Genomic DNA, 16,898 nt, shown 5'->3' with positions numbered 1-16,898 from the left:
TAAGCCCATCTGGAAGTACATCAAACACAGCTGTTAATGGGTTGGAAGTAATTGTGATACCAAGGCTATCTGATAGGCGTTCAAAGATTTTTGTCCAAAATAATGTTTATTTGGTGCATACCCAAAATATGTGGCCCAGTGAGGCTGGAGCTAGAGTGCAACATTCACAGGTTGAATCTTGCCCTGGAAATATTATTTTAAGTGAAATAATTGAGTGCTTTGAGCATATGGAACTAGAATGTATTCTGTGCATGGCTTCCTTCCACTGCTTTTCTGAAATGTTAAGTGAAAGATCCTTTCCCATTTGTGTCCAAGGATCTTTGAAAGGAAGGGGCTTTAAAATGTTTTTTTATAAATTGTGGAGATGCTATCTGAGTCTTCAAGACTGAGCAATATTTCTTCTTTCAGTAGAAATAGGTGGAAGGTGAGGAAAATAATTTAGTAAAGTTTCTAGCTTGAAAGTAGTGGAAAGTTGTGTTGATGAGACCTTACATTTGAAGCTTAATTGCTTATAGGTTGCAAAAACATTATCGATGTACAAGTCTCTAAATGTTTTAATCCCTGAGATTTTCTAAGCATTGAATACTGTGTATGTTTGAAAGGGAGGAAAAGAGTGGTTGTCATGTAGCGGTGCAACAGATAAGAGTTTCGATGTCTTTAAGTGCTTCCTACATTGGTTCCATTGTACTATTTCTGTATGTTAGAGATTAAATTGAATCCTCTGTTTGCCTTGTTTGGAACCTAAGTAAGGACCTGCACATGGAGAAAACAGTATAAAAGACTTGGACAGCAGCCAAGTCTTCGAAGTCGACGGGGGATATCGTCATCCCATCCTGAGAATCCTTCCAGCGCAGTAAAGAAAAATGGCAGACTGTATACATCAAGAGCCCACCTTGGTAATGTTTTGCTATGGCTTCCTTCGTCTGTAATGCCGTGTAAATCGTCATTAAAGAAAGCTAAGGTATTTTCTCTTATGTGATTTCTTACCGGCCATATCACTATGGGAGAGATATCTCCTTTTAATATTATATCTATATAGTTTCAGGTTACTTAAAATGCCGAAATTACAAAAGAACTTATTCCAACTAGGGAGCTATCGCCCCCTACAGGAAATAAATGCCTGGTGAAAAGTTTGACATAGAATTGTCTTATCTTTAGCTTCTATAAACGTTTCTAATAATAGTGGAGCTATCTTATTTAATTTTTTTTTTTATAAAACTCCAATGGGTAGCCATCAGGACCATCTGCTTTGAAGTGATGTTATAGCATCTAGTAATTCTGAGAGTGTCAAAGGTTTATCCAATTCCATAACACTAAGAGTATCTAGCTGTTGTATCTGAGTCAAAGGACTCATTAGATTGTATTTTATCTTCTTTAGGCTGAGTAGAATATAAGGACAATAGTAGTCCCTAAATGTGTGGGTTATATTTTTTTGGTCTATGATTTTATTTCCGTCTGTGTTGGTAATTGTTGTTACGGCATTGTGGACTTCCTGCATGTGGATTTGTTGAGCTAAAATCTAAGAATTCAAATTCTCTCCATGTTCATAATAATGATGTCATGAGTTAAAGATGAGCTGTCCCGTTTCTTTAGTCGTCAAGAGGTTAAATTCTGATTGTAAAACTTGTCTTTTTCTATAAAATGCCTCATTTGGAGAATGGTGTATTCAAGATCTATTCCCAATTAACTCAAACACCTTCTTGTTTTCCAATTTATTTTTGTGAGAAATATATGAAATAATCCGTCCTCTTAAAATGCCTTCAGAGTGTCCCAAAGTATTCCTGCAGAGACCTCTGGGAATACATTTGTCTCCAGATAATAATCAATTTGCTTGAATATGAATTCTGTACAATGCTGATCAGTTAATGACAGATGGTTGAGACGCCAGCTATGAGATGAGTATGTAGGACATAGTAAGTTAAGTTCCATGATCAGAGGGGCATGGTCAGAGATAACAATAGCGTTGTACTTACAAGATTTATAATGGGCAAATAATTATTGTCTATGAAGATATAATAAATTCTTGAATAACAATGATGAACTTGTGAGAAGAAGAAATATGCTCTAAAGTTAGGATTTAAAACCACAATGGGTCTGATAAGTTCTGATCCATTACAAACTTGAGTTTGGTGTTGTCCTTTGAGTGAGATGGATAGCTAGAGCTGAGCTCCATTAACGGTGGTGTTACTTTGCCCTTTTTTTAATATCATCCCAAGGTATCTGTATTTACGTACATTATACCCTAGTATAAATAAGCATTAGCTGCAAACATAGGGTTCAGAGAGAAAAGGAAAAGGATAAGAAAAAGGCAGTTAAATTTTCATCAAAGTCAAATCTGGCCTCAGGGTCACAGTACAACCTACCAGAGAATGACCTGGAACAGACAGAGGTAGGAACTGATCTGCCAGGACCTGACACTGCAGCATCTGCTCCAGCTGAAAGCAAAAGTTGAACCGAAATTGCAAGTGAGGCAGGCCCTTTTATCCCTGCTATCAACTGCTGCTAATATACCACTGCATCGACCCCAACCAGGCTCACAACTCTGCCTACAGAGCACGGAAAAGACCAAAACACACTTTTCGAGCTGAAAGAAATCAGGGGTGACATAAATGATATAAATAGTGATATAAAGAAGGATTTAAAGAATGAAATAATGGACCTAAGCAAGAAGAATGACAAACAGCATAAGTAATAACTTTAAAGAAATTCTAGGAAAAATTGATGGAAAAATACAGGAAAATACGAGTAAGTTAGAGAGTAAAACTAGAGTACTCGCTGTTCAACTTGAACATATTAAGCAAATGTTTACGACTCGTATTGAAATAGTTGAACAAAAGGCAAAGGGTGTAAAATGAGAATGCAAAGTGTTCGCTGACAAACTGGCTATGCTGGAGGATAGATATAGAAGGAGTAACATCAGAATTGAAGGTCTCCCTGAAACATGTGAAAGTCCAAACCTAGTCAAATTCATAACTCATCTATTCTCTAAAATAACTGGAGAGGACATCTAATTGAACAGCAAGATCTCAGCAGCCTACTGTATATGTAGATCAAAAGCCTTAAAACTGAGAAGCCTTATTATCTGTTTCGGCAAACTATAGGCCAAGCAAAACTTCATGTCCCTTCTCAGACAGAGAGAGGAGATTATATTTGAAAATACCTGCATTTGTATTTTCTCAGATTTCACCCCTGCAACAGCTGCTAAAAATGTTGCATACTACAGTAGTGAACTGTATATACACAGCACCGTTACCAATTATTTGTTGGCTAGTATTACGCTTCATGTGATATCAACATAAAGTGTGCCCTGAAATATACGTAAAACTAAAGATTAAAATTTAAAGAAAACCAAGTGAAAATTTTTGGAAGACAGTATGCTTTGAACTTGTATGCATTCGAGATGCTTCAAGAAGTAGAAGACTGATTGACCCATGCAGTTTCATGGACTGGCACTAAATATTCTTGAGGTACTCCAGTTTTTGCTCATCACTATTAATATAAAACAATTTGGTATGTTGATTATGCAATACCAGTAATGCATGTTTTTTTCATGAACCTTTTTGATAATTTTTGCAGTTGGCCAACGTTGGTCACCATTGGTGCCAATTATGTCAATGTTGTTCTGCAGGAAAACTTGAGGTTCCATTCTTTTTTTACCCATCAAAACTACATGGGATAATTAATATATGAAAATATCATTTTTGAATGGAATATTCCATTAAATAAATCTAAATAGTTAAACATAAAAAATATATCAATTACAGTATATATAGCCTTTTCTCTCTAGATCAGAGGACACTGCATTTGCCCAATCTGGTGTTTATCATGTTATGCCACTAGAAATTAAAGAAAATAATTACAAAGCAATGTAAACTATAATGTACTGCAACTAGTTTTTTCTAAGGTTAATGCAATGGTGGCTCCAATGTATTCATTTTTCACTAATTTCAACATCTTATTTATATGCTTTCAGACGGCTACTACATCTACCATGAAGCAGACAATGTTGCCGATAGTCAAATGGCTCGCTTGCTTAGCCCTCCTCTCATGGCTCCAAGTGGGCAAGCTTGTATTCAGTTCTGGTACTACATGTACGGCCTTGATGCAAACAACCTGCTCAGTGTTCTTATTAAAAGGGACCAAGAAGCAGAAGAACTGGTCTGGGACCGCAAGGGCTTACAGAGTCACTCCTGGCTCAAAGCTGAAGTTTCTGTATCCATGAAGGACACACAGCAATTTGTGGTAAGACTACATGATTTCATCATACAAGGCTACCAACAATCAGTCAATAGATATGACTAGTAGTACCTTACATTGTGAAGTGTGGCATTTTTTTAAAAGCACAGTCTCATGACTGATTTGTCAGTCTGACCAAGCCATGAGTAATTAAATTGTCCCTCTGTTATGTACTACTAATTATTAAGCCTGCCTTTAACAGCACAGACACTTTTTTTACTCCTTCATTCTGACAAATGTTATAGGGCATTGGCCATCACACCTGTAAATTAAGGAACAGTTTCCACACACAAGTCATAAGGTTGCTAAATACTCAATCACTAGAACAAATATTATAAGAAACAGTAACAAAATAGTAAAATATACCTACTGTATATATACGCTATATGAAATACACAGTAACGGTCAAAAGTTTTAGAACACCTCATTTTTCATCATATTTAATCAGTTGAAATGCAATGAATGACCTAAAAAGGTGGAAAGATGAACAGTAAATTGCTAGAAGTTTATATTTTAAGTGTAGGTTAGCAAAAACTGAAAACTGAAAATCTCAGAATATTACAATGGGCATTCTTCAGGGAACAATTGATTGGTGACAACCTACATATGTTCTGCAACAAATTACGACCTGTAAGTTAAAACGAACAATTTGCACAGGTGTCTCAACTTCTGTGGATTACTTAAAATCCCTCTGTCTAACTTAAAGCAGAATTGGAACAGATTGGGTTACTACACCCTCAGAAATACTACTTGGACAATATTCCAGTGATAATGGCAAGAAAACAACAATTAACAAATGAAATGAAACAGAGCACTATTACCCTTAGAAGTGTAAGTCTTTCATTGAGAAAAATTGCAAAAAATCAAAGTGTCAGTAACGTTGTCCTACACAATCCAAGACAATTGGAAACTGGAAGAAACTCTGATAGGAAGAGATCTGGCCTACCCAAAGTCACAACCCAATCAAAAGACAGTTTCTGAGGGTCACCAGCTTGCATGATAGGCGCCTCACAACACAACAGATTCAAGCACAGCTTAACTGTGGTCAAAAAAGCAAGTCTAAGTTTCTACTTTGAATAGGAGATTTTGTGCTGCATGTTTGACAAGGCTAGTGGCAGTAAGAAAGACATTCCTTACAGGATAAAATAGGGCCTTGAAATACAAGCTGTGGACTACTGCAGACTGGAAGAAGGTCTCATGGACAGATGAATCAAAACTTCAAATCTTTGGTTCATCACGCAGGGTGTTTGATCGCCATTGAGTTGGTGATAGGATGGTTCCTCAGTGTGTGACACCAGCTTTTAAACATGGAAGAGGAAGTGTGATTGTCTATGGTTCATTTGCTGGAGGCAGAGTTGGTGACTTGCACAGAGTGATTGGAATTCCAAATCAGAAGGGTTACTACAGTTTGGCTGTTACATCCACAAAAGGTGACTACTTTAATGAACAACAATTTGAATAAAATTTTGTACACTTAATGATAACTTGACTTTTTTTTGTTTGCTATTGTTTATTTGTTCTATGCTTTGATTTCATGGGACATTAAGACAGGAAACTGCATACATTTCCACAAAAACTGAAAGAATTGAGGTGTTCTAAAACTTTTGACTGGTAGTGCATTTGGAAGTGAAGGTCTCTGATATGGTTTGCAAATTTGTAGCTAGAGATCCACAGTGGGAGAACATGAGTCACATATCTTAAAATAGTTTTTTTATTCCTAAGCTTTCAACATCTTGCCAGGTGTCATCATCAGTGGAAAATGATTAGACATACAGGAATCAAAGGCAATATATAGCTGGTGAAGGGTGAGGATGGAGGGAGAGGCTGTAAGGGGGCTGGGGGTGGATTAGTAAGGTGGGGCTTGGAGAATGCAACACTGGAGCACCCCAAGGAACAATAATGTCTCCTTTTCTCTTCACCCTGTACACCTCAGACTATAAATATAACACCAGGTCATGTCACTTGCAAAAATTCTCAGATGATCCTGTGCTCATGGGGTGTACTGAGAAGGGGGATGAGACAGAGTATAAGAGTTAGGTGGAGAACTTTGAGACTTTTCTGCATTTCAGTATCAGCAAAATCAAGGAACTGGTTATTTACTTTTGCCACACCAATGTCTGGTCACTATTCAGGGAGTGGATGTGAAAGTGGTGGACTCCTTCAAGTACTTGGGGGTCCACATTAATAACAGGTTGAACTGGTCTCACAACACAAAAGAACTATATAAGAAAGGGCATAGAAGGCTTGTTTTCCTTAGGAGACGGAGTTCCTTGAATGTGGGAAGTGACATCCTTCACATCTTCTACAGCCCTGTGATGGCCAGTACAATTTTCTATGCTGTGGTGTGCTAGGCTGGTAACATTACTTCAAGTGAGGCCCACTGAAATAACAAGCTAATTACAAGGTCAGGTTCAGTTATGGGATGCACTCTGAACACCCTGTAGGTAGCAGTGACAAAGATAATCAAAAGAAAACTGAGTATCATTATGAAAAATGCTGCACATCCTTTCACTGACATACTAACTCTGAAGACTTTCAGTCAATGAATTATTCAGTATAAGTGTGTCAAGAAACGCTACTGGGGCTCCTTTATACCAACAGCAATACATCTGCATAATGCCCCACTGGGACTGGGATTGCCAACTCAGAGGTTTTCTTTCTTTTTTAATTTTCATCAGTTTTAGACATTTTAGTGTGCATTCAGACCATAGTGCATGTGTGTATTTATTTATTTATTTAAATCAAATGAAAAACTCCTCCTGGGGACAAATAATTTTCTATTTAATTTCTATCTTTGCTTTTTGAATCCAATGTATATACTGTATATGAAATACTTACCAATACACATTCTATATGGTATATAATTGTATATATTGCTTACTAAGTATTGTATACTATTAATTAAGCAATTCTATATATGATTTCAGTCCACTCATGTTTATTTCATATCCAGTCAGGTCAGAACTGACAAATAACTTGATATACTGTATGTGTCTTTTTGATTTGTAAAGAAAGAAGAGAAAGCCTATACATACAAGTAAGGAAGTTTTACCTATTGCTAAAGTGTCGTGCACTGTGACTGAGTCCAACAATATTTAACCCTTCCACTTTATTTGTGTTGATCTGAACACAAGACAGAGACACTGGTCAGATGCAGCACCCTCTCAGTTTTTCTGTAGTTCAGTTTTAGCTACTAAAAGTCAGGATGTTTCTGAGTTTTTTTCTTGATATGAAGCTTTTTTTATTAGCTACAGTATATTGTGCACTTGATTGTTAATATTCACACCTGTCCCTATGTATTTTCTTTCCTAGATCATATTTCAAGCTACCCGTGGCACAAGTTCATCTTGCGACACTGCATTAGACAACATCACCATTTCCAATGGACCTTGTTCCTGTAAGTTCTGCCAACAAAACCTTTACGGTGGGAAAATGAGCTCTGTGTCAATCAGAGAGTTGAGAACTGAAAAAAAAATAAAATAAGTGATATTAGTTTCTGAAGGTTACTTAATAACAGAAGTTTGATTCTTTAGATCTTTTGATAAGGTGAATTGTTCCACTTCATTCCCAGCACTGCAGATGACCCATTTTTTGTTGAGAATGATTTATTAGTGAATCACTTGCCCCTTCTAGTCTACATCATCACATTTGTGTGTGTGTGTCTCTTTTTATATTAACCTTTGTACTTGAAGGGTTGTATTTCAGTTATCTGCAACATGATGTTACTCAGATACTTTACTATTTAATTAATGGAATCCCATTATCTTCCTTAAAACATCCTGTTCTTGAGCTTTGACCCAAATGTACTAATGCCAAGAAATACAACATTTATGATAGTAAGTACTGACATGTACAGTATAATTACATCATTTAATTCCGAGCTCTGCCAACTATTAGACAACAAAAACTGAAAGTTACATTTTAGAAAAGTGAAATTTACAAAGCAGTCTACTGAGCATCCCATATTTTGCAATTAACTGTTTATTTTGTTGACATGATAAGGTAATACTTGACAACAAAGTTTTTCAAAAGTTTTGCTTCCTTAAAAAATTTTGGTCATTATGATAGACAGCTTCCAGCTTATGCTGAACTAGAAATATTATTTTCATATTTACTGTATCACATCGGACTTTGGAGAAACATGGCATTAACATACTAAATTCTATTGCTAAATAATACTCACAGATTTCATTAGTTGTATTGAGCTAAAAACGTTTTTCTGCTGATTTTTCATTTGTACTCTGCATCGGATGCTTATCGTTCCAGTGTCCAACATTAGTCAGATAGAATTGATGGACTCGTCTTGCCCTGATATTGCTTTTTCATTGATGCAATGTCCAGGTAAAACCTTTCACCATGTTTCTCACTGTCTAACCAGCAGGGGGCGCTAGCTCCCTGGTTGGAATAAGTTCTTTTGTAATTGCGGCGCTTTAAGTAACCCGAAACTATATAGATATAATGTAAAAAGGCGATATCCCTCCCTTAGTGATACGGCGGTAAGAAATCACATAAGAGAAAATAGCTTTCTTTAATAACGATTTACACAGCATAACAGACAAGGAAGCCAATGACAAGCCCATGTGAGAGTCTGCCATTTTCGTTGCTGCGCTGGAAAGATTTTCAGGATCGGATGACGTAATCTTCCATCTGTCCGTAGGCTTCAAGGTGTGCCAGGCAATGTTCCAAGGCTTTATACTCATTCTCCATGTGCAGGCCCTTACTTAGGTAAATCATGCCATTCCAAATAAGGCAAAGAGAGGCATGCTGACTCTTAACACACAGAAATAGTGCATGTTGCCCATTTGTCTCTGTCTATCTTGTCCTATGCTTGGCCTAGCAGTTCTAAATGCTGAGCCCCTTTGTACTAAATCTGGCTCAGCTGTGCATGTAGAAAGAAAAGAAAAGCAGATTTAAAATATTTGCATCAAGCACAGTGACATTAAACATATTCTGATTACAGACTGCTCCAAGATTAGCAAGGAATAAGTCCAAATGTGAATATATGAAATGAATCTTTAGCGACATGTTGCACTTCATGATTTTGAATGCCTGAAATACATTGTCAACCAGCTGGATATAGTTTAGTGTTCTGTGGTTAAGAGGAAAATTCTCAAGAACATCCTTGAATGCCTTCCATATGATTTATTCTGGTCCCATTAGCAGATCTTTCAATCACAAGTCATTGATGACATGTCTGATTTGTGGACCAACATAAAGTCTTAATTTTTAAGCCTTAATTTTGGCATCAGTTACTTGTGGAAACATCTGCTTCAGAAATTGAAATCCTTCCTTGTTCTTCATTTTCATAAAATTTTTCATCAATCCAAGTTTTATATAAGGAGAACGTGAAAATATTAATACTGGTTTGACAAGTGGTTTATGTACCATACTTTTCTACCCTGGAACCAAATACGTGTGGAGTGGTCAGTTTTTTATTTTTCATGTAATGAAATTCTTGAGCATGTAACACAACAGTACAATGTATATCCAAGCTGCACTCCTAGTAGTAGCACCACTATGAGTAGATCACCACAGATATTACAGTTGTAGCTGTTCTCCTGTCTATGAATTCTTATAATATGAGAAGAAGGCATACAAATAGGCGATTGCAATAAAATGATACGTGATGGGAAAATTTAAAGGTAATTTTGCAATCAGGAGCCCAAAATCCATTAGATACAACCAAAAGAGTTTAGGAAGCAAAATCGTCAGTGTCCATAATTATAAATTACAGTAGCTATAAGCAATGTTGCCATTATTACCCTCTTTATTGCCACAAATATCAGTACAAACGTACATGTATGACAAAAAAAACCCAAAAAAAAAGAATGCTCACTGCCTCTCAGCTGTTTCTTTGCAAACCAGGCCATTCAAAAATGATCAAAATAATAAGCTGCTCTTTTCCTGTGACCAAGAAGAAGGGAGAAAAAGCAAGGGAGAAAAGGAAAACTGTCATACTGTTAATAACCAGTGGTACAGGTTTCTTCAGTTTGTTGAGCAAGATGGGATTATTGTTGGAGATGCTAACAAGCGTTTGTTTTTGATAATGTTTGAGAGGAAACATTGAGCTTTGGCTAAGAAGTCCAATATAAGATAAGAGATAAGCAGTAGAAACAGGAAGCTACAAAACACTTTCCTACTTGCATTTCTCGCAACTCTGCTCTTGTGATATATCTGTAGTGTCCTACCATCATTTCAGTCTTGTGTCAGCTGTCATTTCTGAGGCCTACAGCAGAACTCTCCACTTGAATAAACCTGCAGTGATACATGTGAATCAACTTTCTAGAACTACTTGATCCCTTATCATCAGGACACAATTCTGTGCTGCTTATGCTAATTGTCACTTTTAAATGTTTCCCACAGCTTGCTTGGTCAGTTGTGATTTTGACAAATGGGATGACTTGTGCGGCTGGCAGAACCCAGGGGGAAATTTAGAGCCATGGGTGCAGTGGATTGGAAACACAGACACAGAAGGAACTGGTCCTGATGATGACTTCTCCAAACCTGGCTGTAAGAGCAAAGTTCCTACTTTTTTTTCTTTTTCTTTAAGAATGTAGAGTGTCTCTTCACTTAACTGGAGTGTTAATATTAATGCTTCAACCTAAAATTAGCCGATCTACAACAAGGATGTCAAACTGCCTTGTTCAAAAGAAACAATGGATAATTATTTTTTCTCCAGCTTAGCTTGCAATAAGAGGCTAATTTCCCTATCTTATTAGAAAAATAAATATATTTTATGTGTGTTTCTTTGTGTCTTAAATCAGTAGTTTAAAAATGGATGTCAAATTCAGGTACACCCTATAATGGAACACTTTTAAGTAAATATAATTAAATTTCTATTCATCACCCCATCCTCTTTCTATTAGTAGGTAATTTCAAAAGTAATTGGCTGCTTTACAGTATATACAGTATTTACTTCAATACTGCACTGCATGCACTGTAGATGTGGCCTTTTATCTTAAATCAACTCACCCAGTGCTTTATATTAAACTAGCAAAATACCCGCGCTTCGCAGCGGAGAAGAAGTGTGTTTAAAGAGGTTATGTAAACATATATATATATACATAAACATATATACATATATACATTTATATATACATATACACATCCACATATATAAACATATATATATACACATACATATACACACATACATACATACACACACACACACATATATATATATATATATATATACACACATATATATATATATATATATATATACATATATATATACATATATATATATACATATATATATATACATACATATATATATACATACATATATACATACATATATATATACATATATATATACATATATATAGACACATACAGACACATATATAGACATATTTGTATATCTACATATATATACATATTTGTATATCTACATATATATATACACATATATACATATATATACATATACATATTTGTATATGTACATATATATACACATATATACATATACATATTTGTATATCTACATACATACACATATATCTATCTATGTATATTATATATATATATATATATATATATATATATATATATATATATATATATATATATTATATATATAGCTGATTACCCAGTGGATTCGCTCACTGAGTGCAAGAGAAAAACATAAAATGTATGTATAAAATAAGTTTAATTGCCAAATTTATTTTTCCACAAATAAAGAGCACTTACAATAACATAGAAATCAATATAAACAACATTAACATCATTATCATATGAGAATATGAAGTAATATAAAAGAAGCACATTGCATATAAATATAAATTATTAAACAGTAAAATGTTCTTCTATAATACGCTACCGTGGCTATTCGTTTGTCTGTCCAGGATTTTAAAACAGCTGTAGCTCGCAAACCGTTTCACCTATTGACTTGAAATTTGGTACACATATACTACGTCAAGTCTACTATTCGCTTTCCCACACATATGAACATACATACACATATATATATATATATATATATATATATATATATATATATATATATATATATATATATATATATATACACACATACACATATATACATACATACATACATAGTGCGTTGCAACACGGGCTGTGATTGTTACATGGGAGGGAGAGGACAAATCACAGCTTCCTGCTTTCTAATCGGGCTTGTGATTGCTGCTTTGACGGATGCCCAGATCCCACAGTATTTCCCCTTAGGAGAGGCGTTAGGCAAGTGTAATTGAATAGCGGTGCTGCAAGTTATTACTCTTTTTATCTTTATTTTATTGTAGAATCAACTCACAGCTGCGCGCACCAGTGCGTGCGTGGCGGATGCGTACGGCTGACGTTTTCATTGTCTACCACCTTCGCTAATTATTCTTGCGGCAGATTGAAGACTTAAGTGCCAGCTTAACTGAAAAATTAAAGAAAACATACAAAGTTTTAAAAAAAATCAGTTTTAACGGGAAAAGATGCCGACGAAAGAAGAAAGCAGCGGGACGCTAGGGTGAAGAGCAAGCGCATCAACCTCTGAGCAAACGAATGGTAAACGTACAGAGAAAGAGGATAAATACTATGAATGGTCATGTCAAGTGTATTCACTCTACGTTATCGTGCAGTGCGCTGTTACTGGTATTTTGATAAAAGAATCTGAATAACATATAAGAAGCGTATAAATTATTAAACAGTAAAACATTAACATTTAAGAAGTAAAGATACATTGAGTACTACTGTAGTGCTTTCGGGTATAGTACATTTTTTGTTTGCCCATTACATGCATAAATGTATACATTTTTTGGTGTACCTACCCAAGAACACGCGACATGACCCGGCAGTTAAAAATTTACCGCTCCAGCAATTTTAACTCCGTTACAAAGTCATCTAATATGGTATTGCAAACGGCAGCGTTTCTATAAACTCAATTTAAACTTACTGTTTACACCGTGCTTTGAAGATGCATAGTATGCGACACGTGTTTCGCCGTAATTGTGGGCTCATCAGGAGTACACAGTCACTGCACTCCCTTACAGGAATCGATCCTCGGACGTAGAGGCGAAGCCCCTAACGTTGTGCCACGGCGTGTGGTTCGTTCATTTGACAGCATGTAGATCGGGGAAATTACATTGCAGGCATTCGTAGTCTGATTCACAATCTGATTGTATGAGTGGTTACCTACCAGGTAACGCTTGTGGTTGGTGAGCAAGTCGGCTAACTTCTGCCGCGGTGCCCTCTTTCAGTTGCGAGAAGCAGATCATACAATGGTTGAAATAGTTTAATATATATAGCAAAATCACCGCGCTTCGCAGGGGCGAATATGGTATTGCAAACGGCAGCGTTTCTATAAACTTAATTTAAAGTTACGGTTTATACCGTGCTTTGTTTCATATTCTTTTCCTACCTTATCAATTGTGTAATGTGTTTTTTGAACAGGTTTGATTTATGGAAGTGATCACTCCTGCTGCGTTCAGTCACTTCACGTGAGCCGCTCTCTTGTGTGATGTTGCGATGTCCACGGGTTTATTTAATGTTAGCTAAGACCCGGCAGTTAAAAGTTTCTCGCTACAGCAATTTTAACTCTGTTACAAAGTGATGCAAACTCTCGTTTATACCTCGTGTCTTCTCATTAAACTTGTATCTCGCGAATATGGCATTGCAAACGGCAGCGGAAGCGTTTGTATAAAGTTAATTTAAGGTTACGCTTTACACCGTGCTTTTTTATACCTCGTGTCTTATGAAGATGCTTGTATGCGTCACTCACTTGCTTCTTATTGTTTCGCTGCCTTGTCAATTGTGTAATGAACGTTTTTCCCGCGTGTGACTCGTGCTGTAAATGTCTTCCTTGTTTGTAGTTCACGTGATTACGTAGGAGGCGTGATGACGCGATACCTGACTCCGCCTCCTCCATTACAGTGTATGGACAAAAAATATGTTCCAGTTATGACCATTACGCTTTGAATTTCGAAATGAAACCTGCCTAACTTTTGTAAGTAAGCTGTAAGGAATGAGCCTGCCAAATTTCAGCCTTCCACCTACACGGGAAGTTGGAGAATTAGTGCTGAGTGAGTCAGTGAGTCAGTCAGTCAGTCAGTGAGGGCTTTGCCTTTTATTATTATAGATTTCCTGGTTGACAAAATAATTCTAGAGAAGCAAGCAGTTTATAAAGTACTGCTTGCCTTTCTAGAATAATTCAACTAGACATAATAGCATGTTAGTTGTTGGTGAGCAGGAAGCCATGTCAGGTGGACCTGTGTCTACTGCATAAGGCATGAATTGTCTCAGGGCCGGATTAAGAGCTTTGGGGGCCCGTAGCACATTTCAAATTTGGGGGCCCTTTTGGTCTGCATCATCTGAAGTTTAGATTCTGAACAGTTCAAACCGGACTAAATAATTATTTTACTCTCGATTATAATAAGAATCTTATAATATTTATGTGAAATTTATGTGTTGGGCCCCTAAAGTTTTGTTGTGTAAGAAATTTATAGTTTAAAAACGTAAAGATAATATTTTTAAAGACCAGTTTTTCAATGCTACACTTTTTCATTAAATATTGGGTCCACCATTTGGGGGCCCCCGAAATTGCAGGGCCCGTAGCATATGCTACATGTGCCAATTGGTTAATCCGGCACTGAATTGTCTACATAATAAGGAAAACAGCCTATTGAATGGCTTTGCAGTTGATTGTTATAAGTTACCACTAGTGAACCCTGTGGAGTTCATTTTGCTGTGAGTTAGTTCAAAATTGCAGAAGTGTACGGAAACTTGACTGAACTCAGCAAGATGCATTTAACTCAAAGAGGAAGGATGAACTGAACTAGGTTTGAGTGAATTATAACAGTTTAAGTTTCTCCATTGGACTGATTATTGTGGCCAAAGTTGTGATCCACCACGCCTCAAACAACAAAAGATGCAGACAGAACAACAGCCACAAACAAAATGCAACAAATGGCCACAAACTAGCAATAAGCAAATAAATAAATAAATATATCACTGCACTCACAGAGTTCCTGATTTTAGGGCATTGATTGGCCATGCCATGAAATAGCACCATGCGGCTGGGTTGTGGATATCACACAGCTTGTGCTTTTTTGTTTCTAATCTTTTGCAGATGCCTTTGTACTTTTATCATTCATCAAACAGAGAGAAATTCCTTGTAGAATGTAAATCTTTTATTATTATTATTTAACAGGACCTCAAGTGTCTTCTGGCTCTATAGGGTCACTTTGATGTTTGTTTTGACTCTGTGCAGCGTCATGTGGCTAATTGTGCATGCATTTGGCCCATGCCCCTTGCCATATATGGACCTGGCATGGCTGGCAAACGAGCCTGGGCTTCAGCCACAGGGATTTGCACTACTCTGCACTTTCCTGTTGAGATTAGTTTTTAGTTTATTATATTAATGCATACACACCAGTGCATACTGGCACACCCAGAGAGTCTGTCATCCAAGGAATCTGCATTATATAATTGGGGGCTTTACCTGTTGCTAGGTGGTCTGTTCTACATAGCGAGGAGCATAACATGCTTACTCTAACAGGGAAGAAAAAATGTACACCAAGTCTAAGCAGAACCACAAAGATTTTCATAATATTCTTATAATGGTCAGTTAATGCACCCCACAAATGAAAATATAAGTTTTTTTTTTTAATACAAATTTGCCTGGAGTAGTTACATCATGCATGATGTAAAATCTCTGTGCACGGCTGCTATAGCTCTGTGATGTTAGGCTTGTCTCGCAAACCATCAAGGGGTGCTGCCAAAAAAATGTTTGCCTTAGCTGGCTGCTTGTAGTTTTTCCTGGAAAATATTTTGGGAACAAGTTCACTGGCTAACAAACCATATTGGCTGCAAAAACAACGCTTGGGTGAAATTTGCTGGTCAGCACTAGTTACCATTGATACCAACGGCTTCCGGTTTTGAGGTTGATCTTCAGCGCTGAGCCATATCAAGCGTTCTTTGTAAGTCTAAGTAAATTACTGTATTGCTTTGCTTCTTTCTTCTGCTTTAGGTACCTGTTCAAAAATATTCTAATAAGTTTTTCAGAATGGTTTGGATGAGATAATGACCTAAGCCAATGCATTTTATAAGTTCAGTAGTCTCCTTTTTTCTGTTAGAGTATTAAAGTTGTTTTGAGTTCATGTGTAAATGAATAAGCTAGTTGCTTTTTTAAAATAATTATGCAGGTCATAAAATTCCTCAGATTTGAAAGGCTGTACAGTTTGGTTCACTGGCCTAATGCCCGAATCTAGCACTATGAGTGTTGCTGTTTTTTATGTTTTGGTATGAATATTGATATAAATGCATTTTTTTCTTTTTTTCAGTTGGCATGTACATGCTATTGGATTCCCTTTACGGAGCACCTGGTGTCAAAGGAGAACTGAGAAGCCCATTGGTGTTGTCAGATGGCTGCCTGGAGTTTTCTTTCTATTACTACATGTATGGGACTGCAAACACCATGCAGCTGAATGTTTATGCCACCACATCGGGTGAGGAACAGTCTTTCACAGCCTAATAGACAGGAAACACCTGCTTATGTGACTCCTCTCAGAAAAGTAGTTACAATTATGCACTTCGAGCTGCATGACCCTCACTTTTCTTCAAGTGCAGAGATCAGATGGCTTCATAGTGCACTTTTGCCTTTTTTATAGAGCTGGTATCCCACTAATAAAAGCAGCTGAGGTTAG

At 36.6% G+C, this 16,898-nt stretch overlaps 1 protein-coding gene across 1 annotated transcript in view; it reads left to right on the top strand.

Annotated features, from left to right (window-relative positions):
• The window catches only part of zanl (zonadhesin, like), a 124,011-nt gene that overhangs the window by 9,215 nt on the left and 97,898 nt on the right, over positions 1–16,898 (top strand). Inside the window, exons 4-7 of the mRNA XM_051924772.1 lie at positions 3,974–4,242; positions 7,549–7,633; positions 10,600–10,746; positions 16,536–16,700. Coding sequence (XP_051780732.1) covers positions 3,974–4,242; positions 7,549–7,633; positions 10,600–10,746; positions 16,536–16,700 — 666 coding nt within the window. The remainder of the gene's footprint in view (positions 1–3,973; positions 4,243–7,548; positions 7,634–10,599; positions 10,747–16,535; positions 16,701–16,898) is intronic.

The sequence above is a fragment of the Erpetoichthys calabaricus genome, chromosome 3, assembly GCF_900747795.2.
Source record: "Erpetoichthys calabaricus chromosome 3, fErpCal1.3, whole genome shotgun sequence".
In the NCBI taxonomy this organism is placed as follows: Eukaryota; Metazoa; Chordata; class Cladistia; order Polypteriformes; family Polypteridae; genus Erpetoichthys; species Erpetoichthys calabaricus.
This window is presented reverse-complemented; position numbering and strand designations above follow the sequence as displayed.